The sequence below is a fragment of the Aspergillus vadensis genome (genome assembly GCF_003184925.1).
Source record: "Aspergillus vadensis CBS 113365 unplaced genomic scaffold BO88scaffold_5, whole genome shotgun sequence".
NCBI classification, from domain to species: Eukaryota; Fungi; Ascomycota; class Eurotiomycetes; order Eurotiales; family Aspergillaceae; genus Aspergillus; species Aspergillus vadensis.
Window position 1 is genome coordinate 953,021 of NW_020292043.1, and position 21,818 is coordinate 974,838.

General features: G+C 50.5%; 8 protein-coding genes across 8 annotated transcripts; 6 read left to right on the forward strand and 2 right to left on the reverse strand.

Moving 5' to 3' along the window:
* Positions 1-105: 105 nt before the first annotated feature.
* On the forward strand, positions 106-2,500 carry BO88DRAFT_361170 (uncharacterized protein). The gene is made up of 3 exons (XM_025703869.1): positions 106-879; positions 944-1,195; positions 1,251-2,500. Exons 1-3 carry the CDS (start codon positions 210-212, stop codon positions 2,405-2,407), a joined length of 2,079 nt encoding a protein of 692 aa, XP_025565469.1. The 5' UTR covers positions 106-209; the 3' UTR covers positions 2,408-2,500.
* A 166-nt stretch (positions 2,501-2,666) lies between these two features.
* Positions 2,667-6,039, forward strand: BO88DRAFT_403033 (proteasome regulatory particle base subunit RPN1). Its single transcript, XM_025706258.1, has 5 exons — positions 2,667-2,958; positions 3,061-3,125; positions 3,192-3,356; positions 3,413-5,722; positions 5,779-6,039. The coding sequence occupies exons 1-5, from the start codon at positions 2,811-2,813 to the stop codon at positions 5,809-5,811; spliced, it is 2,721 nt and encodes a 906-aa protein (XP_025565470.1). The 5' UTR covers positions 2,667-2,810; the 3' UTR covers positions 5,812-6,039.
* A 484-nt stretch (positions 6,040-6,523) lies between these two features.
* On the forward strand, positions 6,524-7,934 carry BO88DRAFT_486170 (protein kinase RIO2; the record flags this gene model as incomplete). Its single annotated transcript, XM_025712399.1, has 3 exons — positions 6,524-6,586; positions 6,652-6,796; positions 6,858-7,934. 3 exons carry the CDS (start codon positions 6,524-6,526, stop codon positions 7,850-7,852), a joined length of 1,203 nt encoding a protein of 400 aa, XP_025565471.1. The 3' UTR covers positions 7,853-7,934.
* Positions 7,935-8,144: 210 nt separating this feature from the next.
* On the forward strand, positions 8,145-8,931 carry BO88DRAFT_384098 (mitochondrial 54S ribosomal protein uL23m; the record flags this gene model as incomplete). Its single annotated transcript, XM_025704684.1, has 3 exons — positions 8,145-8,250; positions 8,351-8,641; positions 8,721-8,931. The coding sequence occupies exons 1-3, from the start codon at positions 8,162-8,164 to the stop codon at positions 8,929-8,931; spliced, it is 591 nt and encodes a 196-aa protein (XP_025565472.1). The 5' UTR covers positions 8,145-8,161.
* A 146-nt stretch (positions 8,932-9,077) lies between these two features.
* Positions 9,078-12,606, reverse strand: BO88DRAFT_403035 (putative LON domain serine protease). Its single transcript, XM_025706259.1, has 3 exons — positions 11,730-12,606; positions 9,416-11,654; positions 9,078-9,362 (listed from the first exon to the last, which is right to left on the reverse strand). Exons 1-3 carry the CDS (start codon positions 12,199-12,201, stop codon positions 9,278-9,280), a joined length of 2,796 nt encoding a protein of 931 aa, XP_025565473.1. The 5' UTR covers positions 12,202-12,606; the 3' UTR covers positions 9,078-9,277.
* Positions 12,607-12,818: 212 nt separating this feature from the next.
* On the forward strand, positions 12,819-14,166 carry BO88DRAFT_433630 (porphobilinogen deaminase). Its single transcript, XM_025709435.1, has 2 exons — positions 12,819-13,257; positions 13,322-14,166. Exons 1-2 carry the CDS (start codon positions 12,975-12,977, stop codon positions 14,041-14,043), a joined length of 1,005 nt encoding a protein of 334 aa, XP_025565474.1. The 5' UTR covers positions 12,819-12,974; the 3' UTR covers positions 14,044-14,166.
* Positions 14,167-14,235: 69 nt separating this feature from the next.
* On the reverse strand, positions 14,236-15,604 carry BO88DRAFT_403037 (IGBP1/TAP42 family protein). The gene is made up of 3 exons (XM_025706260.1): positions 15,324-15,604; positions 14,984-15,260; positions 14,236-14,926 (listed from the first exon to the last, which is right to left on the reverse strand). The coding sequence occupies exons 1-3, from the start codon at positions 15,533-15,535 to the stop codon at positions 14,345-14,347; spliced, it is 1,071 nt and encodes a 356-aa protein (XP_025565475.1). The 5' UTR covers positions 15,536-15,604; the 3' UTR covers positions 14,236-14,344.
* A 701-nt stretch (positions 15,605-16,305) lies between these two features.
* BO88DRAFT_478428 (putative RNA helicase/RNAse III) lies at positions 16,306-21,668 on the forward strand (the record flags this gene model as incomplete). Its single annotated transcript, XM_025711995.1, has 16 exons — positions 16,306-16,532; positions 16,586-16,779; positions 16,832-16,935; positions 16,987-17,252; positions 17,302-17,409; positions 17,458-18,139; positions 18,190-18,248; positions 18,302-18,371; positions 18,424-18,492; positions 18,538-18,720; positions 18,779-19,849; positions 19,900-20,300; positions 20,359-20,872; positions 20,930-21,115; positions 21,165-21,317; positions 21,372-21,668. 16 exons carry the CDS (start codon positions 16,306-16,308, stop codon positions 21,666-21,668), a joined length of 4,584 nt encoding a protein of 1,527 aa, XP_025565476.1.
* Positions 21,669-21,818: the final 150 nt, after the last annotated feature.

Here is a 21,818-nt window from a genome sequence, read left to right on the forward strand (position 1 = left end):
CGGACCGAATGAATGGCTGAAGGATCGGGGATAAGCTGCGGAGAGTCCATGGCTGATTAGTCGCCGCGGCCATCCCGCAACCGTCGAACCTCCACCGCGTGCCCCCTTCAAGATTCCATACCAACCATTCATTGCTCTTCCGCCCCTCTCTTCAATGCTTACATCTGTCGCGCCAGCTCCAACGGAGCAGCTATTCTTATGTTTGAATAATGTGGCCCTCCAAACGGCCATTTTTGGCAGATGAGGAGCTTGGGAAGAAGGACGATGACCATCGGTCTCGCACAGCCCATAGCCAACCATGGCGCTCAAAGCAATGGAAACCACCACGGCCGCGACGATTCGTGTTAGGCATTGTGGCTCTGTATTTACTTTATCTGTTCTTCAAAAATATGCCAACTGATCTTGCTCCTGCTCCGGAGCGGTTCAACCCTGCATTGGCTCAAGCGCGACAGGCCGCACTTCGATTCCAGCAAGAGCACCTGCAACAACAATCGCAGCAGCAGGAGCAGCAGGAGCTTGAGCTTCAACCTCCGTTGTCAGGCGCTCCTCCGCAAGGGCCCCCTGAGCGAAACGAAGCCGACGCAAAGCCCAGTGATGAACTCTATTACAATGGAAAGATCAACTTCTACTATTTGGCTAAGTCACTACATCGGTTTCAGGGACAAGTCTCCCGCTATCAGAAACCTACCAGTCATGCCGTTGTCTTTGCTGCTGCAAGCTTGGAAAGCGTGTCGGATCTTCTTCCTCTTGCCTGTCAAATGGCAGGAAGGCAGCTTAACGAGGTACACATGGTGCTGCTGGGAAGAGACGACGTGTCAATCGAAGGCATTCAGCGTGTCAATGGTATAGATGATGCGAATTGTCCAGTCAACTGGCATGGTACGTTTTGCTACTATCAACCCAGCATAGTCGTCCTCAAAATACTCATTTATTTGCACTGCAGATGCTAGGCCAGACTATGCACAATGGTCAACAGATGCCCGTATGGAGAGAGCGGTGGCGGCGGGTCTCACTTATGTTCGCTCCTACCTCCTTCCGCAGGTAATCCTGACACAAGGCGAGCCGATGGAAGAACATTTCTTCTGGCGCGGCGTGCAAGGTTGGGCAGACCAATCAGGTGTTCCCCATGTCTCTCTCCCTAGCGCAGCAAGGGATCTCATGTGGATGTCAACCCTGGACAGTGGCGCCCTTCAAGGTAACCCTCGAGTCTCTGTCGGTCAATGTCTAACTCCGTGCTAATGCTTTCACAGCCTGGAATAACGTTCAAGTTGAATTCCTTGTTCATGCTCCTTCTGAGTCCTCTGGTTCTCTGATCAGGTTGCTCCGGACGTTGCAAAATGCGGACTATCTTGGCGGGACACCTAGCTTGACGATTGAATTGCCCCCTCAAGTAGACCCAGAGCTACTTCGCTATATTAAGTCGATAAAATGGCCTCCTCATTCTTCTGGAAAGGTCACTCTCCGTCGTCGTATCCAGCCACATGACATGAACTCCGCCGAAGCCTCCTTGAAGTCTGTTGAGGCCTTCTATCCTAGGGACCCGGCTGTGTCCCATGTGCTTGTGCTTTCTCCACAGACGGAGCTAGCCCCATCCTTCTATCATTATTTGATGTATACCATGCTAAAATACAAACATTCCCGCACCAAACAGCTGTCTACCAAGCTTATTGGCATCTCGCTTGAGCTTCCGACGTCTCTTTTGACTGACGGCAAACCATTCGAACCACCAGAAGCTGACAGCAACCATGTCTCTGACCCGGGCGATGGGGAATTATTGCCTTTGTTTCTTTGGCAGGCCCCCAACAGTAATGCAGCTCTATATTTCGGCGATAAGTGGGCCGAATTCCACGAATTCTTATCAAACCGGTTCATGGTTCAGGAGAGTATGGGCCAGCAATCACCCCAGGAGAAGCTCATATCGAAGAAATATCCAGCCGTGATGGAGTACCTCCTTGAGTTCATCCGAGGCAGAGGATATTACCTGCTTTACCCGACGTTCCCTTCCAAGGGGAGTTTTACCCTTGCTACGGTGCACAACGAACTATATCACGTTCCCGAAGAGTTTGTTGAGGATGACTCACCCCAGCTCACCGAACCGTCACCAGAAGCGATAACAGACCCGTCGAAGCCGCTTACACCAGGTCCTGCGGAGGGGCTCGGAGTCGTTGAAAAGCCACTGAGTCGAGCCTCAACAGTAATGCCGCTTCTTGAACGATTTTCCTTCAAGCTGCCTACCATTGATCACTTGCCATTGTTGTCCTACAGCGGTGAGAAGCTCTCTGGCTATGCTTATAGCCGGGATCTAGATGAGTACAGGGAATGGTTCCGCACTCGACATGGGGGATGTGCCGATGGAAGCCTCAGCAGCCAAACGGGTTCAGGGGGCTTATTTTGTCTGGGCGGATGATATTCGCTGTATGTAATGATGCATGGTCTGGGGCTACAAGAAGCTGCGGCTCATACCCCGTGTAATTCGTTCAACAATCAATTTAGATTTTTGTCAGTACATTGGTAGAACATTCAATCGATGCCTTAAGGCTGAAAGTGTAGTAGTTAATCTCTTGGCGGGCGCTGTCTTACATAAGCGGTGGGAGCTCCACAGGAGCGCAACGCCCGAGCGGCGACGAAGAGCGAGCTCTCTCTGTTTCCCATCAACAAGCTTATAACCCAATCCCAACTTCATCGCCTAGAGTGAGGAGGCTTATCGCATCAAAGCTCCCACTCTCACCCTCATCACTCGCGTTTTCTAAATCTCCCGTCTATCCGCGTTCCCGAACACACCCCGACTACTCGCCATATAACCGTCAGAGATGGCGCAAGACGGCGAGCGGTCAGCTCCCGCCGACAAGGGCAAGGGCAAGGTTGACGATATCAAGGAGTTGTCTGGAGGAAAGAAGACAGCGGCTGATGAGAAGCCACAAGCCGATGGCAAGCAGAAGGATGACGAGTCGAAAGAGGGTAGGTGGACATGTCGAGTCAGGCCGCGGACCTCCCGACGCCGCACCTGACATCAGCTAATGCCGTGCTCTGATCGAGGTGCTAACACGATGGATATTACAGAAGAACTCAGTGAAGAGGATCAGCAGCTGAAGAATGAGCTGGAAATGCTCGTGGAGAGGTTAAAGGTACGGGGATGAAGCTGTTCTGTTGGGGTCCCGAGCGATGACGTTAACTCTCAACCTGCCATCTAGGAGCCCGATACCTCGTTGTACGCCCCTGCCTTGGACGCGATTAAGAACTTCATCAAGACCTCGACATCTTCTATGACTGCTGTTCCCAAGCCCCTGAAATTTCTAAGACCGCATTACGATGAGCTCACGGAGCTCTATGAGAAGTGGGCGGCCGGCCCGGTTAAGGTTCGTTGCCCGTCATGCAGACCATCCTATCAGCCTAACCAAGTATGTGTCTTTAGGACTCGCTCGCCGATATGCTCTCGGTTCTTGGCATGACCTACGGAGATGAGGAGAAGCTCGAAACCCTGAAGTACCGCCTTCTCACCAAGTCCGAAGACCTCGGTTCCTGGGGCCACGAATACATCAGACACCTGGCGCTGGAAATTGGGCAAGAGTACCAAAATCGGCTTAACGCTGAGAAGGATGTACAGGACTTGATCGACCTGTCGCTGTCTCTTGTTCCCTACTTCCTGAGCCACAACGCCGAAGCCGATGCTGTCGACCTTCTCAGTGAGCTCGAGATTATCGAGGAGATCCCGCGCTTTCTGGACGAAAACACATACGGAAGGGTCTGCTTGTACATGGTCAGCATGGTCAACCTCCTCACATACCCCGAAGACCAGCAATTCCTTCGTACCGCCCATGAGATCTATGTCCGCTACAAGGAGCTCACCAAGGCCGTTGTTCTTGCTATCCGTCTGAACGACATTGACCTCATTAAGAGCGATATCAATGCCACTGAGGATAGGTCGCTCAAGAAGCAGATGGCGTTCCTTGTTTCCCGGCAACAAATATGGCTTGACCTTCCTGAGGAAGAGGAAGACCAGTCCTTCATGGACAGCTTGAACAACACCTCCATTCCAAAGCACTTCAAGTCTCTTGGAAAAGAGCTCAACATCCTTGATCCCCAGATGCCGGAAGACATTTACAAGACCCACCTCGAAAGCAGCCGCGGTGCTGGCCTTACGAATGTCGACTCCGCCAGGCACAACCTCGCCAGTGCCTTTGTCAACGCCTTCGCCAACGCTGGATATGGCAACGATAAAATGATGCTTGTGGAGGGTGACAAGGGCCCCTGGGTCTGGAAGACCAAGGATGACGGCATGCTGTCGACGACTGCTTCGATGGGTATGCTTCTGCACAGGGATGTCGAGATTGGTCTGGACAAGATTGACAGGTATACCTACGCCTCGGAGGATCAGATCAAGGCGGGTGCATTGCTTTCTATCGGTATCCTCAACTCTGGTGTGCGGATAGACTCCGACCCTGCTTTGGCTCTCCTCAGTGACCCCGACAATCTCGAGGCCAAGAGTGTGCCCATGAGAGTAGCTTCTATCATGGGTCTCGGTCTGGCTTATGCCGGATCGAACAAGGAGGAGTTGCTTGAGGTTCTACTCCCCATTGTCGAGGATGGGTCCTTGGACATGCAGCTGTCTGCCATGGCAGCTGTATCCCTGGGTCTTATCTTTGTGGGATCTTCTAATCACCAGGTCAGTGAGGCCATTGCCACCACATTGATGGACGAGGAGCGGCAGAAGCAGCTCAAGGATAAGTGGACTCGCTTCATGGCCCTGGGTCTGGCGCTCCTTTACTTCGGTCGTCAGGAAGAGGTCGACGTTATCCTTGACATCCTGAAGGCTGTCGATCATCCTATGGCTAAACCCACCTCGGTCCTTGCTTCGGTCTGCGCCTGGGCGGGTACTGGCACCGTCCTGAAACTGCAGGAGCTCCTCCACATCTGCAATGATATCATCGACGAGACTGAGGAGAACAAGGGTGATGAGCTTGTTCAGTCGTATGCTGTTCTGGGTCTGTCGCTCATTGCTATGGGTGAGGAGGTCGGGCAGGATATGATCTTGCGGCAGTTCGGCCACCTGATGCATTACGGTGCCAGCAACATCCGCAAGGCTGTTCCCCTTGCCATGGGCTTGATCACACCCAGCAACCCTCAGATGAAGGTTTACGACACTCTGTCCCGGTACAGTCACGACACCGACAACGATGTCGCTATCAACGCCATTTTCGCCATGGGTCTTTGCGGTGCTGGTACCAAGAACGCCCGTCTGGCGCAGCTGCTTAGGCAGTTGGCCAGTTACTACCACCGCGACCAGAACACCTTGTTCATGGTCCGCATTGCCCAGGGTCTTTTGCACATGGGCAAGGGTACAATGACCCTGAACCCCTTCCACACAGATCGCCAGGTCCTCTCGCGCGTATCAGCCGCAGGTCTGCTCACCGTCCTGGTGTCTATGATCGATGCCAAGCAATTCGTCCTCGCCGAACACCACTACCTCCTCTACTTCCTCATCACCGCCATGTACCCACGCTTCCTTGTCACGCTCGACGAAGACCTGCAGCCTCTCACCGTCAATGTCCGGGTCGGTCAGGCCGTGGACGTTGTTGGCCAGGCGGGTCGCCCTAAGACCATCACCGGTTGGCAAACACAGAGCACGCCGGTGCTGCTGGCCTACGGCGAACGTGCAGAGCTCGAAGACGAGCAGTACATTCCCCTCAGCAGCACCCTAGAGGGTCTGGTCATCTTGCGCAAGGTAAATAATCCGTGCTAGTGATAACATGATAAAACATGATGCTAATGATATGACAGAACCCCAACTGGGAAAGCTCAGACTCGGTTTAATGGTCCTTCGATGTGACACGACTTTGTGGGTGAGCTGAGCAGGGGGCTTGCTGCTCAGGTACTGTGGTCTCATGTAATCAGCACGAATTGGAAAATAGCAGGCACCGATTGTCATTATATTCGATCTATCAATTAGACTGGTGGATGTGGCACAGGTGGTTTATGCTAGTATGACTTCTAGGCTTATATATGTCTGAGAAACCTCAATTGAAACAGATTCTTTCACCAATAGACTAGTAAGGGTTGTAGTAGTAATATTAGTATTACTGCTATGAAGGGATTCTTCAAGCTACTACTATTTTCCAAACTTGAAGCTGTTTCTCGACACCCGTCCGTAGTAGATGTATATATTACTATGCAGTGTAACTAGTAAACTACCGGATTCGAAAGGCGATGAGCAACTTCGAAGTCACAGAGGGGCATCTAACAAGTCAAGTAGACATATCTTTACGATTTACAACTAAACCAGTGATTCGTTATATTCTCTTTTGAATATTTTCGTTGAGCAACGAACTACACAGGACTATATATTCTGTAGGACCTTGGAGACATCCGAAATAGGAAACTAGGGCATAGGGCAGCGGCATCCTGACTTTTCCGCGCATCAATGTAATGGTCGACGCCTTCATCGACAGCGCAGACTCACATTCCACGCTATACGCAGTCGGTAGCTTAACTTGTCAGCCGATTCCGACATCGAAAACACTGCATCATGAAGCTCGATCCGAAAGCGATCCGCTACCTCACCTCTGAGGACTTCCGCGTGCTCTCCGCGGTATGCCCCTCCCCCGCCCTCTGGTCGCAGCCTGTTGTCTGACAGCTAACAGAACTGTGTCGCAGGTTGAACAAGGAAGCAGAAACCATGAAGTCGTGCCCACGCCTCTGATCGCGCAGATTGCTGGCCTTCGCGGTGGCAGCGGAGTGCACCGGTCTATCTCCAACCTCGCCAAGACCAACCTGATCGCTAAGGTTAAGAATGCGAAATGTACGGTTGTCGCCTTTGTTGCTATGTATAGGGGAGTTATTTACTAACAAGTGCTTGTTAGATGATGGATACCGTCTCACCTACGGAGGCCTCGACTACCTCGCCCTCAACGCCCACCAGAAGCAAAAGTGCATTTACTCCGTCGGTAACCAGATTGGCGTTGGCAAGGAGTCCGATATTATCGTCGTCGCCGGTCACGATGGAACACAGCGCATTTTGAAGATTCATCGTCTCGGTCGTATCTCTTTCCGTACCGTCAAGACAAACCGCGACTATCTCCGACACCGTAACACTGGCTCGTGGATGTACATGTCGCGCCTGGCCGCGATGAAGGAATATGCCTTCATGAAGGCCCTACGAGAGAACGGCTTCTCCGTCCCCGAACCTATTGCCCAGAACCGCCACACCATCGTCATGAGCTTGATCGATGCGTTTCCGCTACGACAGATCTCCAAGGTCGCCCATCCCGCATCACTGTATTCGGAGCTGATGGATATGATCGTGCAGCTGGCGCGGTTTGGTCTGATTCACGGTGACTTCAACGAGTTCAACATCCTTATCAAGGAAATAGAGGATCCGGATGCTAAGGGGAAGGGCCGTGAGGATGACGAGGATGATGAGAATATCCGGCTGGAGCCAGTCATGATCGATTTCCCCCAGATGGTGTCGATCGACCACCCCAATGCGGAGATGTACTTTGACCGTGATGTTAACTGCATCAAGCGCTACTTCCAGCGCAAGTTCCACTTCACTAGTGACGCTCCCGGCCCTTTCTTCAAGGCTGCGAGGAAGCAGCTCATCCAGAACCCCGGAAAGCGGTTAGATGTGGAGGTTGAGGCGTCGGGATTCTCGAGGAAGATGGCGCGCGAGCTGGAGAATTACATGAAGGAGGTTGGCGCCAATGGAGACAACGATGAAGACAAGGAGAGCGACGAGGAGGAAGAAGAGGAAGAGGAGGAGGGTTCCGGCTCTGAAGGGGAGGAGAACGAACAATCACAGGAGGTGGATGAGAGTGCCCGGCGACTTGGGAACTTGCAGGTATCGGAAGGACAGTAAACAGCACACCAGTAAATGATAGTAATGACCATGACGAATATAAAATATTTCTCATTCAACCATATTTCAAAATGAACAGAAGTTTATTTCCCTCGTGCTTATAATAATTAATGTCCAGGACTCTGTTACAAAATATCCGACCAAAACCACACTACGGTACCCGACGCGGCCAACCACGCAATTTCACGTTTGCTCCCGACGAACTTTCCGCCGGGGCATATCAAATCAAATCAATCTTCCCTCACGAATATCATCACCACCACTACCACCACCACCTCAATCGGACCCATTCAATTCACCCCGTCAAAAATGGTCCGACGATTCTCCAAGTTCCCCAAAAAGCCCGCCGACTGGGTCGGTCCCGCGGCGCCTCTGTCCGAACGGAAGCAGATCTTCCTGTACGCTCCATCCTATACAATTTCCACCTCATACAGAAACAATGGAAAGGGGGAAAAAAACAAGAAGGAATACACTGACAATTGATGTTGAATAAAATAGTCCCGACTTCACAATCGCCCTAATCCGCACGCCGTTCCTCCCTCCCCGCTACGCCACCTTCTACGTGCCGCTCAACTTCAACAAACTGGATATGCGCGATTACCTGCAGCGCCTGTACGGCGTGGGCGTCGTCAGCGTGCGCTCATTCGTCGAGCAACAGAAGCTGACGAGGTTGAAATCCCTGGGTCGCTATGGATATGGCAAGATTCGTCGCCCGCAGTCGAAGAAGAAGATGACGGTGGAGATGAAGGAGGCGTTTGTTTGGCCTGAGGCGCCGAAGGATATGGCTCCGTATGTTTATTCCTTGTTTATTTTCTGTGGATTTGTTCGGTTTGGGGATAATGCTGACTATATGGGTGTTTGTGTGCAGATGGGAGAAGGACCAGTTCTTCAAGGCTCAGAAATACCAGGAGGAGATCCAGGATAAGCAGAAGCCGGATGCGGGAATGAAGGCGGATGAGAAGGAGAGGGAGGTTTATAAGGAGGATGCGAAGAAGCTGTTGGAGGGTGCTAAGCCGTGGAGGCCGACTTGGAAGGCTTTGGGGTTGGGGCATTATGAGAGGCCGTTGGTTAAGTCGTGATTTCTTTGTGTTTGATATGCTGGTTTAGAAATTGTTTGTTTGGTATATCAGGGTTTAGACAGTTTGTGATTGATGGCTGTCGTCTTGTATTATATTTATATTACTACCTACTTGTGTGTGTTCAATACTATCCATTGTGTTTGGGATGAGCTGGGTGATTGAAATAGTAATTGATTGTAACTGACAGATAACTATGTGTGGAATTGAGGATATGTTGACGCTGGTAAAGGAAAGTGGTCGCTGCGCTTAAAAGGACAATAAGAGAACAAATAATAAAGCACAAGTACTATCTACACGGGCCATTCTGCCGTGTTGGGATTTAATAGTGAGTGAGTGGAGAGAGCCCTTACAGTCGGCTCTCGATGAAGTTGGTGTGCTGACCAGGCCAGTGGGCATCTGGCCACACCTGTCGGATAGCTTCCCAAATATGTCTGTCAGATGTTAGCAATCTGCAGCAGCAAGTAGGGATGAATGAAATACTCACGTTACATAAACGATTTCAAGGCCTTCGCTGACCTCCTGCGGCACATCTTTGACATCCTTACGGTTGTGATGGGGCAAAAGAACGGTCTTTACACCGGCGCGGTGCGCACCGATCAGCTTCTCCTTGATGCCGCCAACAGGCATCACCTTGCCGCGGAGCGACACTTCGCCGGTCATGGCAACACTGGGAGGTACGGCCTTGCCGGTGAATAGCGAGATCAGACCCATCGTGTGTGCCAGGCCTGCCGAGGGGCCATCCTTCGGGATGGCTCCGGACGGGCAGTGGACGTGCAGGCTGCGGTTCTTCATGATATCCTCGGTGGGATCCGCAGTCAGTCCAAGCTCAAAGGCATGGGCTTTGACCCATGTCAGAGCCACCTCCACACTCTCCTTCAGCACGTCACCTAGCTTTCCAGTGAGCTGGACCCGGCCGTTGCCCGGCATGTCTGCAACCTCGATGAATAAAATGCTGCCTTGACCTCCAGTAGAGTATGCGACAAGTCCGGTGACAACACCGGGACGACCATGCTTTTCGGCGATTTCTTCCTCAAAGCGCTCGATACCTAGTATATCTTCCAACTCGTCCATGCTCACCATGGGGTTGTACGCATCAAGTCGGCCCGCATCGCCCGCATCCGCAAACTGGACGGCCTTGTATCGACAGACCGAGCCAAGCTCACGCTCTAGGTTACGAACACCCGACTCTCTGGTGTAGGACGTGATGACTTTGTCAATCACCTCGTCAGACAGAACGACTTGGCCATCCGAAAGCCCATTCGCTCTGATCTGCTTGGGAATGAGGTGTCTCTTAGCAATGTGTCGCTTCTCAACCGTAGTGTAGCCAGACAGAGAGATGGTCTCCATACGGTCAAGTAGGGGTGCTGGGATAGTGTCCAAAGAGTTGGCAGTGGCAATGAAGAGCACCTTGCTTAGGTCAATAGGAATGTTGATGTAGTGATCCGAAAATGTATGGTTCTGCTCAGGATCCAGGACCTCGAGCATGGCTGCTGACGGGTCTCCTTGGAAATTGGCGCCTCCGACCTTGTCAATCTCGTCGAGCAAGAACACTGGGTTGGCAACGCCAACCTTCTTGAGACCACTGACAATCAGTCCCGGCATCGCAGCAACGTAGGTCCGGCGATGGCCTCGGATTTCAGCCTCATCTCTGACGCCACCCAGAGAGATTCTGTGAAACTTGCGACCGAGCGATGAGGCCACTGATCGCGCCAAGCTGGTCTTACCAACGCCTGGTGGACCAACAAGCAGGAGGATGGGCGACTTGTCGCCCATGCGACGAGTCTTCAGCATATGCAGCTTGGTCTCAACAGCGACTCGGTCCGTCTCGGACAACACAGGTACCTCCTTCTCGAGGTCGCCTCCATCGGATGACTCAAGCTCTTTCGACAAGGACTCAATCTGGCGCTCAACATCTCTGTTGGTAGACTGCTTGAGTCGGAGCACGGCCAAGTACTCAAGAAGCCTCTTCTTGATCTTTTCCAAGCCATAGTGATCATCGTCTAGCTGCTTCCTGGCTCTCTTTAATGTCTCCGGTCCAAGCTGGTCCTCGGTCATCTTAGTCCATGGGATATCCGCAATATTCTCGAGGTAGGTCCGGCAGACGCCGTACTCAGCATTTGCCGGGTTCATCTTACGAAGACGTCGCAGCTCCTTGTCCGCAACCTTTCTAGCCTCAGGGCTGAGCTGGGCCTCTTGCAGCCTCTGCTGCAGCTCATCGACCTCGTTTGATTCCTTGTCATCGTTGTCATTGTTTCGACCGGCTGACAACCCGGGTGGCGTCAGCCCGCTAAGACCAGCCATTGCCTTCCTTGCCAGAATCTCACGGTCACGAGGATCAATCTGATTAATATCGAACCCAGAGCTAGGAAAGCTGTTGGTAGTGATTGTGGTGACCTTCACATTGCTCTTGATGCTCTGTAATTGCCTTGTTAGAATCTCAACAACTCTCTCTAGTCTGATCTTGACGTCAAGCGAGGCTAAGATCCGAAGCTTTTCTTCAAAGCCGGAGTCGGCGACGTCCGCCATGAAATCGGCCAGTCTACCCGCATGGGAGACATCGGATTTGGTAATGAACAATTCGAACTTCCGGGCAATGAGTGGCGAAAGGCGGCTTCCAGGAGAAGGTAGTAAGGAAGACAATCGCAGCAAGGTCAGGAGCTCGCGAGATAGTTGTCGCAGCTGTTGGAATAGCTCTACTGTTTCAGCATCGCCGGAGACTGTTTCTAGCAATGACAGATTAGACACTCGTCCAGATAAGAAGTAGCAACAACAGCGCAGAGCAATGAAAGAAAACTGACCTTTCTCATCATGAACAACAGCTTCAGCCTCGAAGTACGGCCGTTCCTTCAGGACGCGCCTAACAGTGAACCGCTGGACACCCTGGACCACGAGAGCCGGCTCCGAATAGGCACGGCGCTGGATACCAATCACTTTACCAACGGTACCATGACGAAACAGATCCTCCTTTCTGGCTTGTCCAGCATCAATCATCTCAAACTCCTCCCTCCGGTCTTCATCCAAGCTTCCGTCATCGATGAGTCGCTGACCGTCCTTGCTCAGATAAGGTGAGCTGAGGGGAACGCATCCGAAGGTGATAGCCGTTCCATCGCGCTTCGCCACGGCCGATCGATCAACGATTGTCGAGAGTAAATTGGCGAGATCCGGACGATTCGAAACAGGAATCCGTAGCGTAATGCCAGGAAGTAGGACCGATCCTTTGGGCAGCGGAACCAAGGGGAGCTTGGTTGTTCTGCCGCTGTTGGAACCCATCTCGGTATGCCAGAACACAAAGGCACACGCTCAGTGGCGATAACAGGATTAAAGTTGATGGAGAGGTGAAATGAAAGGTAGGTGTCGTTCTGGGGAACGATGGTAGATCAGGTTGACAGCGCACGGGGCTGTCGTGGCGGTCGGGTTATAAGGCAACTAGTAGAGGTGAGGTTCCACTGTTCCAGAACCCCGTCGATAGATGAAGGCGTGACTCTGGGGAGGAGATCCAATCCGATAAGCGCCCTTCTCTCCGATGCCGAGGTTCGCACGGGGCAACGTCAATCCCCCCGTCTGCGGAAACCGGAGTCCTGCAGCACAGCTTCCGCTCTTCCAGAACATGCCATGGCAGGCTGTGAGTCCCTGAAGACATTGTGACCAATCTACTCTGTGATTTCTTTACTGAAACTCCGAGGCAAAGTAAATTGACCGGTGCTGATCAGCGTGATGTGGGCACTCGATGCCCCAGAAGCACGAGACCCGCGAAGAAAGGCGGTGTCTCCTCATCCGGTAACATTACCCGGTTGTATAATTACCGCCCGGGGCTGGGCCGAGTCGTATGACAAACGCAAAATACGAGTAAAATACCCAGCGTCAAATGTCAAGATTGTCTCTGAAACATTTCCCCTCAATGTTTGAGAGCCGTGCAGCCCACTCTTCTGTTTAGTACTTCGGCGCCCGCAATATTCTTTGCTTAGATCACGGCAAGATATACCTCAGTTCAACTCTCTCCCTAGATTTCCAATCGCTCCCTGCATACACCAACCATCGTCGCAATGGCTTCTGCCCCGCCCCACGCCACCAACCCCTCATCGCGCAAGACCTTCACCATTGGCACGCGCAAGTCCAAGCTTGCTCTGCTTCAAACGGACCTGGTTCAAGCGGCGCTCAAGCAAACATGGCCCGACTATGAGTTCAAGATCCACTCTCGAGAGACCGCTGGCGACCAGAACACGACCATTGCGCTCCGTGACTTCACGACCAAGAACCTATGGACCCAGGAACTGGAGGACCTTCTGATTGCTGGCCAGGTCGACTTTATTGTGCACTCCCTGAAGGGTACGTCCTCAGTTGTTCTTTATCTCGCCCTAAGAAATAAAACTGACTTGTCTTATCATTGCAGATGTGCCGACTCTCCTCCCCTCCTCCTGCACCCTCGGCCCTATGATGAAGCGCGAAGACACAAGAGACGTCCTGGTCATGAAAAAGGGCCTTTCATACAAAAGTCTGGCCGAGCTGCCGGAAGGCTCCGTTGTCGGTACCTCATCCATCCGTCGTACCGCCCAACTTGCCCGTCGCTACCCCCACCTCAAGGTCATGGATGTGCGCGGTAACATTGGCACTCGGTTGTCGAAGCTGGATGCAGAGGATGGCCCATTCACGTGCCTTATCCTGGCCGCTGCTGGCTTGCTGAGATTGGAGCTGGGCGATCGTATCACCAGCTATCTGGACTCGAAGAATGGGGGAATGCTCTATGCTGTCGGTCAGGGTGCTCTCGGCATTGAGATCCGGAAGGATGACCAGCAGGTGCTGGACATGCTACAGAACATCGGTCATAAGGAGACCACTTTCGCTAGTCTGGCAGAGCGTAGCCTTCTGCGTACTCTTGAGGGTGGGTGCAGTGCGCCGTTGGGTGTTGAGTCCGAATGGGTCAATGGTGCTTTGAGGATGCGCTCCATTGTGGTTAGTGTGGATGGTAAGGAGAGCGCTGAGGTTGAGATCGATGGTGCTGTTGATTCGCCTCAGGCTGCGGAGGAGTTCGGTGTTACTGTGGCTAAGGCGTTGGTCGAGAAGGGTGCCGGCAAGATCTTGGAGGAAATCCAGCGCAACAAGCAGACTGCTTAGATATAGAAGCTGTAAAGTCTATGTGGCGGAGATGCTGGTCTTCTCCTTCACGGGAGATGTGATGATACAATGGACATATATAGATGGATACCCATATGAAAAATGAAGAATGTTACGTGTCTGCTGAAAATTCTTCTCCATTACAACTAACTTGCTTAGTACCTGTAGGCTTTCTGGGAGATTCATGACAGGGTGTGCAGTAGTACTATTCTATCAGTTGGTACTCGTATCATGATATTGGCCAACTTAAATGGCCAATCAGCCGTCAGAGATATATATATATACATAAATTTCATGCACATCAACCCCGATTCAATGTATTGCCAGAGCCTCTTGGATTCGCCTCTTTATACTCGTCCCAGGCTCTGGCCTTCATTGTTTCTTCATCAGCCAAGTCCATGTCATCTTCATCAACCTCAGGCTTTATGCCTGACTTCTCTCCTCCGCCTTCGATGACATTACCCCTCCTTTTCTCCTCTTCAAGGTATTCATCAATCGTCATAGTGGGTAGATTATGTCCCGATCGGAAAACCCCTTGCTGGAGCTGCGTCCTGCGATCAAGCAACGTGAATGGCTGCATAGGCTTCCCCTCCTTGCTCAGGATAGGTCCGAACTTCCCTCCTCTCAGCAGTTCGGCAATCGGACGATCTAGCCGCTCGGAGTAGCTCGACTCGCTTGCCTGATTCCGCCGACGTGGATCATCCTGCAATGACTCAGCGGGGTTCGGAGGAGCACTGCGGATGGTTGACAGCATAGTCAGTTCTTGCGACAGCAGATCCAAGGACTGGAATGACTGATGGATGTAGAGGTTGATCTCGGCGAGGTAGAGTTTCCGAACATCCTCCTCGTCGCTTTGTAGCCGGCTTTGGTTATTCGCAAAATACTTGAGAGAGTGTAAGTAAATCGCTCAGTAACATAAAGTGAGCAAAGCCTATCCAACCTCTAATTTCTGCTTCAGCTCCTTCTCCTCCTTGAATCTGTTTATCTTCACTTCTCGGCGGGTCGCAGCATCATTGGTTGTGGTCAGGGAGAAAGAGGTGGGGTTCGAGGTGTAACGTTCATAAAGCTTCTTGTCCTTCTCGTTAAGGACGTCGTAATCATCTAGTCGGGCGAGGAAACGTTCATATTGCCCAAGCGCACGTCGGAGGAGAGCTTCGCGGTCCGAGCTGTAGGTTCTTTGGAGAAGGTCTGCAAGATGATACTCTACCGTAAGGTATCTGGAGGTAGGCAAGAAATTAGCGCATCCTCATGCAGCTCCGCTAGGTACGTCATGGCCATACTGGATATCTGTCGTGGAAATGTCCTCCAAAGGTTCGTTCGAGCTGAACAGAGAAAGCAAGCCCACTTGCCGCTGGCATTCCTCAAGCTTGGCTATTGTTGCGTTGACATCACTGCGGTATGCATCCGTGTTGCTGTCGGGGCGGGCTTCCAAAGCAGACTTTTCAGCTTTCGCTTCCGCAAAAAGGGATCGTAGATTTTGCGGCTGCTCCATTGCGCTGCTTTGGGGTTGTGAGGGGTAATGTTGTATGAATTCAAAAGCTCCGCTGGAGAATGACTGCCGATCGGCAGATATGAGGGCTGTTTCATACACCGGCGTTTCTTTCTTACATTAATTACTGCCCAGTATCCACCTCACTAAGCTAAGCACGGCATAAGTAACGCCACGTGATATATGCACACCACCATAATGCATGGTTCATCCTTGATCGGTAAGAGGATGATTACTTACGAAACGCCTAGGTTATTTTACACTATCGCGAGAAATATCTACTGTGATCAGGAAAGGAACGTAGATCTACTTAGCGATATCTGGAAACATCCATACATGGATTGCCCCGTGTATTTAGCCTTTGCCCCGCGGGGCTTCCCTTTTCGGAAGTATATATAGTGACTTGTAGAATTCATCACTACTACTACTCACTACTCCCATGGAAGCAACCTGATAAAGCACCTCGTTGCTTAATAACTCTCACAACGACCAGCACTTAGTAGTTCGTCACCAAATAGCTGTCACACACATCAACCTTGACCAACTAACAGGGGTGAAAGCAATAGCCGGTCTCCATCTTCCGCTGTTTGTCTCCGTTTGTGACACGACCATCGGCTGCCAGTGACTGCCCGCAGTGACATATTCACATCCTTCTTTAACTTACTATCTTCACTTACTGCTTTTGATGGGATTTCAGTCTCCTCACATCTTCGAATGTTGATTCAGCATTGAGCCGTTTTCTGCTTCAGAACCAACTGTAGGATAAGACAACAATGCCATCAGCTCACGCTTTCAATATGGGAGTAAATTCCGATCTTCATGAGCCTGATCAGAGCCTACCCGTGGAAACAATAAAAGGGCGCGCCGTGACGATGACTGAGGACATACTACAGGAAGATGACAGATCATCGGATGAATCCGACAATGACGAGCACGAAGACCAGATCATAGCAGGAGTTTCACAGCAACGTATTACCCAGAATGCAAAGTTCAAAGACCTGTCAGTACTTGAGTCCCTAAATTGAGCATACAAGAGCGCTAATATCCATCAAGTCTTGCACAGCGTGCTGATTCAGGCCCCATCCATGACGCTAAAGTCACCCATGACCTGCCAGATGCTCAGCTTTCCACTGCTCACTTGGTAGCAAAACAAGACCTTGGAATTGGTACGCTGGACCCAAGAGAGTACCAATTGGAACTATTTGAGAGAGCGAAAGCGCAGAATACAATTGCTGTACTTGATACGGGTACTGTCCTCACACAGATGATTAGACTTGATATGAATTAACGATAATGTAGGCTCTGGGAAGACTTTGATTGCAGTGTTGCTACTCAAACATACTCTGGAAAAGGAACTGATTGATCGTGCGGAGGGGAGGCAACATCGAATAGCCTTTTTCCTTGTACGTTCTGCAATCTTCTGACCCGGAATAGATGCTCTAACACAGGAACAGGTAGATAGCGTGACTCTCGCATACCAACAGGCCGCGGTACTACGCAATAATTTGGATCAGAGTGTTGGGCATTTCTTTGGAGCTATGGGAACTGACCTGTGGAGCAAAAGTGTCTGGGAGCAACACTTCCAGAAAAACATGGTGATCGTCTGTACAGCGGAGATTTTGAACCAGTGCCTGCTCAACTCCTACGTCAAGATGAGTCAAATTAACCTCCTAATATTCGATGAAGCGCACCATACAAAGAAAGATCATCCCTATGCATGGTGTGTATGATCTGACTTGAAACACATACAAAAGCTAATTACACTTCAGCATTATACGTGAATCTTACCTCGAAGAAGACCCCTCAAAGCGTCCACGAATATTTGGGATGACTGCATCACCCATTGACACAAAAGGTGATATAGTCGATGAAGCTACGTATGTTATGAAATCTGGAATAACGAATGTAGTACTAATCCAGAATAGGAGACTTGAGAAGTTGCTTGACAGTAGGATTGCTACGACTTCCAACATGTCACTTCTACGGCAGGTGGTCAGGCGTCCAGTGGAGAGAGTATGGTCCTTCAACAGGTTGGAGCAACCGTTTGCTACTAGCCTATATAAGCAGCTTGAAGATCGTTTTGGAGACATGGCATGCTTGGAGGGTATATTCAGATTTGCTTGGCAGGCCAGCTCTGAGCTAGGCCGATGGTGCTCAGATAGGGCATGGGCGCGTGCTTTAGCAGATGATGTATTGCCCAAGCTCGAAGGTAATGTTCGTAAGACGGCAAACTCTGAAACATCATCTGATGTGCCCGAAAGTGCTTACAAAGAGATCTTGCGGATAACGGAAGCCAGTGAGATAGTGAAGGGCTATGAGTTTAGCAGTCCTGGGACTTTTGGCCAGCTTAGCCCCAAAGTGCAAGTCCTTCGCGAAGAGCTTGTCCACTATTTTGGACGACCGACGGAGACAAAATGCATTGTTTTCACGCAGAAGCGCTACACAGCTTTGATTCTGTCTGAACTTTTTCAAACCCTGAATATTCCCTTCCTTCGGCCTGGTGTGCTTATTGGTGTCCGGTCTGGGGATTTAGCAGGAATGAATATAACGTTCCGCCAGCAATTTATTTCCTTAGTCAAGTTCAGGACCGGCGAGATCAATTGCTTGGTAAGTACTTGGATTCGTCTCCCAGTGTGGCAAATGCTAACTAATCTCAGTTCGCTACATCAGTTGCTGAAGAGGGTCTAGATATTCCTGATTGTAATCTGGTCGTTAGGTATGGTGGTAACTCTGCTGTTCCCTACCGGGATGCCTAATCTGATAAAATAGGTTTGATCTCTATCAAACGTTGATCCAATACGTGCAAAGCCGTGGGCGGGCGAGGCATTTCAATTCAACGGTAAGACCAGATGCTAGATGTGTTTTACAGGAACTGATGTCCAGAATTACAGTATGCGAGTATGGTCGAAAGAGGAAACCTGGATCATGAGCAGAGGCTACTTGAGGTCCAAGATGCTGAAGTAAGTCCCTATTAACAAGAAGCTGTATTCAAACTAACATGACAGAAAATGATGCAAAACTTTTGCAGAACCCTCCCCGAGGATAGGCTACTATATGGCATTGACCACGACCTTGATACAGTGTTACAGAAAGACGAGGGCAACAGGACTTTCAAAATCAAATCTACAGGTGCTAAGCTAACCTATCATTCAGCAACGGCGATACTTGCTCGGTACGCTAGTTCTTTGGTATGTGTGACATTCAACTAGGATTACGTGTCAATCCCTAACGAGTCGCGGTCTGTAGCAATACGAAAAGGAAATTTCGGCCCAAGTAACTTACTTAGTGCTTCCTATCAACGGTGCCTTTGTTTGCGAGGTTATTCTACCGGAAAAGTCACCTATCCGAGGCCTCACAGGAAGCCCAGCAATGAAGAAGTCCATTGCGAAGCGCTCTGCGGCCTTTGATACATGTCTTTTACTTCGGAAAAACAAGTTGCTTGATGACCATTTCAATTCAATATACCATCGTCGCCTTCCGGCAATGCGAAACGCGAAACTTGCAATAACATCGAAGCGCACGAGCGAGTATGACATGATATCGAAGCCATCTCTATGGGGCCAGAAACAAGGAATGCCCCCCAAAGAGCTTTATGGCACCGTTATCACGTTCTTGCCCTCGAGTCAACTATCGCATGAGGCCAGACCTTTGCTATTGTTCACACGAGAGAGACTACCACACTTTCCACAGTTTCCCATCTTCCTCGATGACGACATAGAGACTACAATACTCACGACTCCCTTGGAAAAACAGATTTTACTTTCAAAAGAAGAGGTTGATGCCCTCACAGTGTTTACTCTTCGTGTTTTTCGTGATGTATTCCACAAGACTTACGACAACGAGCCCGAAAAGATGGCTTACTGGCTAGCCCCGGTAAAGGTTCAAAGCCCATATATCCCGTCATTTGACCCAAGGCAGATCCTTGACTGGGAGAGCCTCAACTATGTGCGCGACAACGATAGTATTCCATTTTCTACGGAGACACGCCCAGAGAGCTTAGTAGATCTCTTTGTGTTCGATGCCTGGGATGGAAGATGCCGATTCTTCACAATAGGGATTGAGGATAGTCTGACTCCCTCTTCTCCTCCACCACCCTTTGTAGCCCGGCGCAGACACATGACCGATATTATGAACTACTGCTCGAGCCTCTCCAAGAACTCCAGGGCTAAATTTTTGTCGACTTGTCACTGGGACCAACCTGTCTTAAGGGCAGAGCTCGTACGACTCCGCAGAAACCTTTTAGACAGAATGACAGACACCGAGAGAGAAGTTGAAACGAGGTGCTTCATTTGTCTTGAGCCTTTGAAAGTATCTGCTGTAAGTTTATCCTCGTTCAAACGGAAAACAGGCACTGACCGCTAGCGAAGATCCCTGCAGCTATAGCATTCTCCTGTCTCGCATTCCCAGCAATCATCTCTAGAATTGATGCATACCTAATCTCTCTTCAAGGCTGCGAGAGCCTGAATTTTACCGTCAAGCTGGACCTCGCCCTTGAAGCATTCACAAAAGACTCCGATAATACCGAGGAGCACCGAGCTCAGCAGATACATGTCCAACGAGGAATGGGAAGAAACTATGAGCGACTGGAATTTCTCGGAGACTGTTTCCTGAAGATGGCTACCTCGATTGCTCTCTTCATACAAAACCCAGACGATGATGAGTTTGACTATCACGTAAACCGGATGTGTCTCATTTGCAACAAGAATCTCTTCAATGCAGCTGTAAAGAAGGAGATCTATAAGTATATTCGTAGTCGAGGATTTTCGAGGTAAGGATCCCTCTGCCGTATGCGAGGGCTGAACCAGAAGACTAACAGTTGTGGCAAGACATACATGGTATCCAGAGGGTCTTAAGTTACTACAAGGTAAAGACCACAGTAGAAAGGCAACCACGGAGAGCAAGCATGCCCTTGCAGAGAAAACAATTGCCGATGTTTGCGAAGCTTTGATAGGGGCGTCTCTGCTTTCCGGAGGTCCTGAACATCGATTCGACATGGCTGTCAAGGCAGTGACTACTCTGGTGGATAGCCCCAGTCACATGGCTGAGCGATGGAAGGACTACATTTCTTTATATACGATACCGAAGTATCAGCGACGAGCGGCGGATGGTGCCGAGATACACCTTTGTCGAAAGGTCGAAGAGAAGCTGAGCTACCGCTTCCGGTATCCGACGCTTCTTGGATCAGCTTTCACTCATCCTTCGTATCCATCCGCATGGGCTAAGGTGCCCTGCTATCAGCGCTTGGAGTTTCTTGGTGATTCGCTGATTGACATGGTATGCGTGGAAGACTTGTTTGCCAGGTATCCTGACCGAGACCCCCAGTGGCTCACAGAACACAAAGTAAGAAACCTTGTACAACCACGAGTAACCAAGCATCCATTAACAATACTGCTGTAGATGGCCATGGTATCCAACAAGTTTCTGGGTGCTTTAGCCGTGAAACTGGGGCTCCATACGCATCTAAAATACTTTAGCGCTCCGTTGCAATCTCAGATCACTCAGTACGCCGAAGAAATACAGACAGCAGAGGGCGAGAGTGAGGGCGCGGTGGACTATTGGACTGTGACAAAAGACCCACCTAAGGTAATGCCGCCCTTCTGCAATGCAGAACGCAGCTAACGTGGATGACCAGTGTTTGCCCGACATGGTTGAAGCGTACGTAGGAGCAGTTTTCGTCGACTCCGGTTTCAACTTCGAGGTCATTGAGAAGTTCTTCCGGGATCACATCAAACCATTTTTCGAGGACATGGCAATTTATGACAGCTTCGCAAATAAGCACCCTACGGTAAGGCTGACCCTGACTGATTGTAATCTGGGCTAGATGGCTGAACCGAACTAGACTTTCTTGTACAATCGACTGACTAATGAATTCGGCTGCATGAACTATTGTCTGAAAGCTGGTGAGATGCCCAGCATCGATGGGGCCCCGGCTGGGGTTTTAGCGGCCGTGATCGTGCATGATGTTGTCATTGCCGAAGGTACAGCATCATCTGGTCGCTATGCTAAAGTTAAGGCCAGTGAGAGGGCACTCGCAGTGCTGGACGAGCTATCGTCAGCAGTTTTCCAGAGAAAATATCGCTGTGATTGTCGCGAGTCAGGAAACTTGGCAAGACCCGATATTGGAACGGCTATCTGAAGGAGATTGGGACTAGGAGCTTAGTACATGCGGTGAAACAGCCTGGGTCATTAGCAGTTGAAATGGTAGGTAGGTGCGTGACTCAGAAAACATGTAAAAGGGGCCATGAAATTGTGCTAGCGGCAGTTTTTATATCATTTGAAATATTCA

Coding starts and splice junctions, on each gene's coding strand:
- BO88DRAFT_361170 (XM_025703869.1), top strand. CDS start 210: ATGTGGCCCTCCAAACGGCCATTTTTGGCAGATGAGGAGCTTGGGAAG. Junction 880..943: donor TTGTCCAGTCAACTGGCATG/GTACGTTTTGCT, acceptor TTTGCACTGCAG/ATGCTAGGCCAGACTATGCA. Junction 1,196..1,250: donor GGACAGTGGCGCCCTTCAAG/GTAACCCTCGAG, acceptor ATGCTTTCACAG/CCTGGAATAACGTTCAAGTT.
- BO88DRAFT_403033 (XM_025706258.1), top strand. CDS start 2,811: ATGGCGCAAGACGGCGAGCGGTCAGCTCCCGCCGACAAGGGCAAGGGC. Junction 3,357..3,412: donor GGGCGGCCGGCCCGGTTAAG/GTTCGTTGCCCG, acceptor ATGTGTCTTTAG/GACTCGCTCGCCGATATGCT. Junction 5,723..5,778: donor GTCTGGTCATCTTGCGCAAG/GTAAATAATCCG, acceptor ATGATATGACAG/AACCCCAACTGGGAAAGCTC.
- BO88DRAFT_403035 (XM_025706259.1), bottom strand. CDS start 12,201: ATGGGTTCCAACAGCGGCAGAACAACCAAGCTCCCCTTGGTTCCGCTG. Junction 11,655..11,729: donor TGTTGTTCATGATGAGAAAG/GTCAGTTTTCTT, acceptor TGTCATTGCTAG/AAACAGTCTCCGGCGATGCT. Junction 9,363..9,415: donor CTTGAAATCGTTTATGTAAC/GTGAGTATTTCA, acceptor AACATCTGACAG/ACATATTTGGGAAGCTATCC.
- BO88DRAFT_433630 (XM_025709435.1), top strand. CDS start 12,975: ATGGCTTCTGCCCCGCCCCACGCCACCAACCCCTCATCGCGCAAGACC. Junction 13,258..13,321: donor TATTGTGCACTCCCTGAAGG/GTACGTCCTCAG, acceptor TTATCATTGCAG/ATGTGCCGACTCTCCTCCCC.
- BO88DRAFT_403037 (XM_025706260.1), bottom strand. CDS start 15,535: ATGGAGCAGCCGCAAAATCTACGATCCCTTTTTGCGGAAGCGAAAGCT. Junction 15,261..15,323: donor ATTTCCACGACAGATATCCA/GTATGGCCATGA, acceptor GCCTACCTCCAG/ATACCTTACGGTAGAGTATC. Junction 14,927..14,983: donor AGCTGAAGCAGAAATTAGAG/GTTGGATAGGCT, acceptor CACTCTCTCAAG/TATTTTGCGAATAACCAAAG.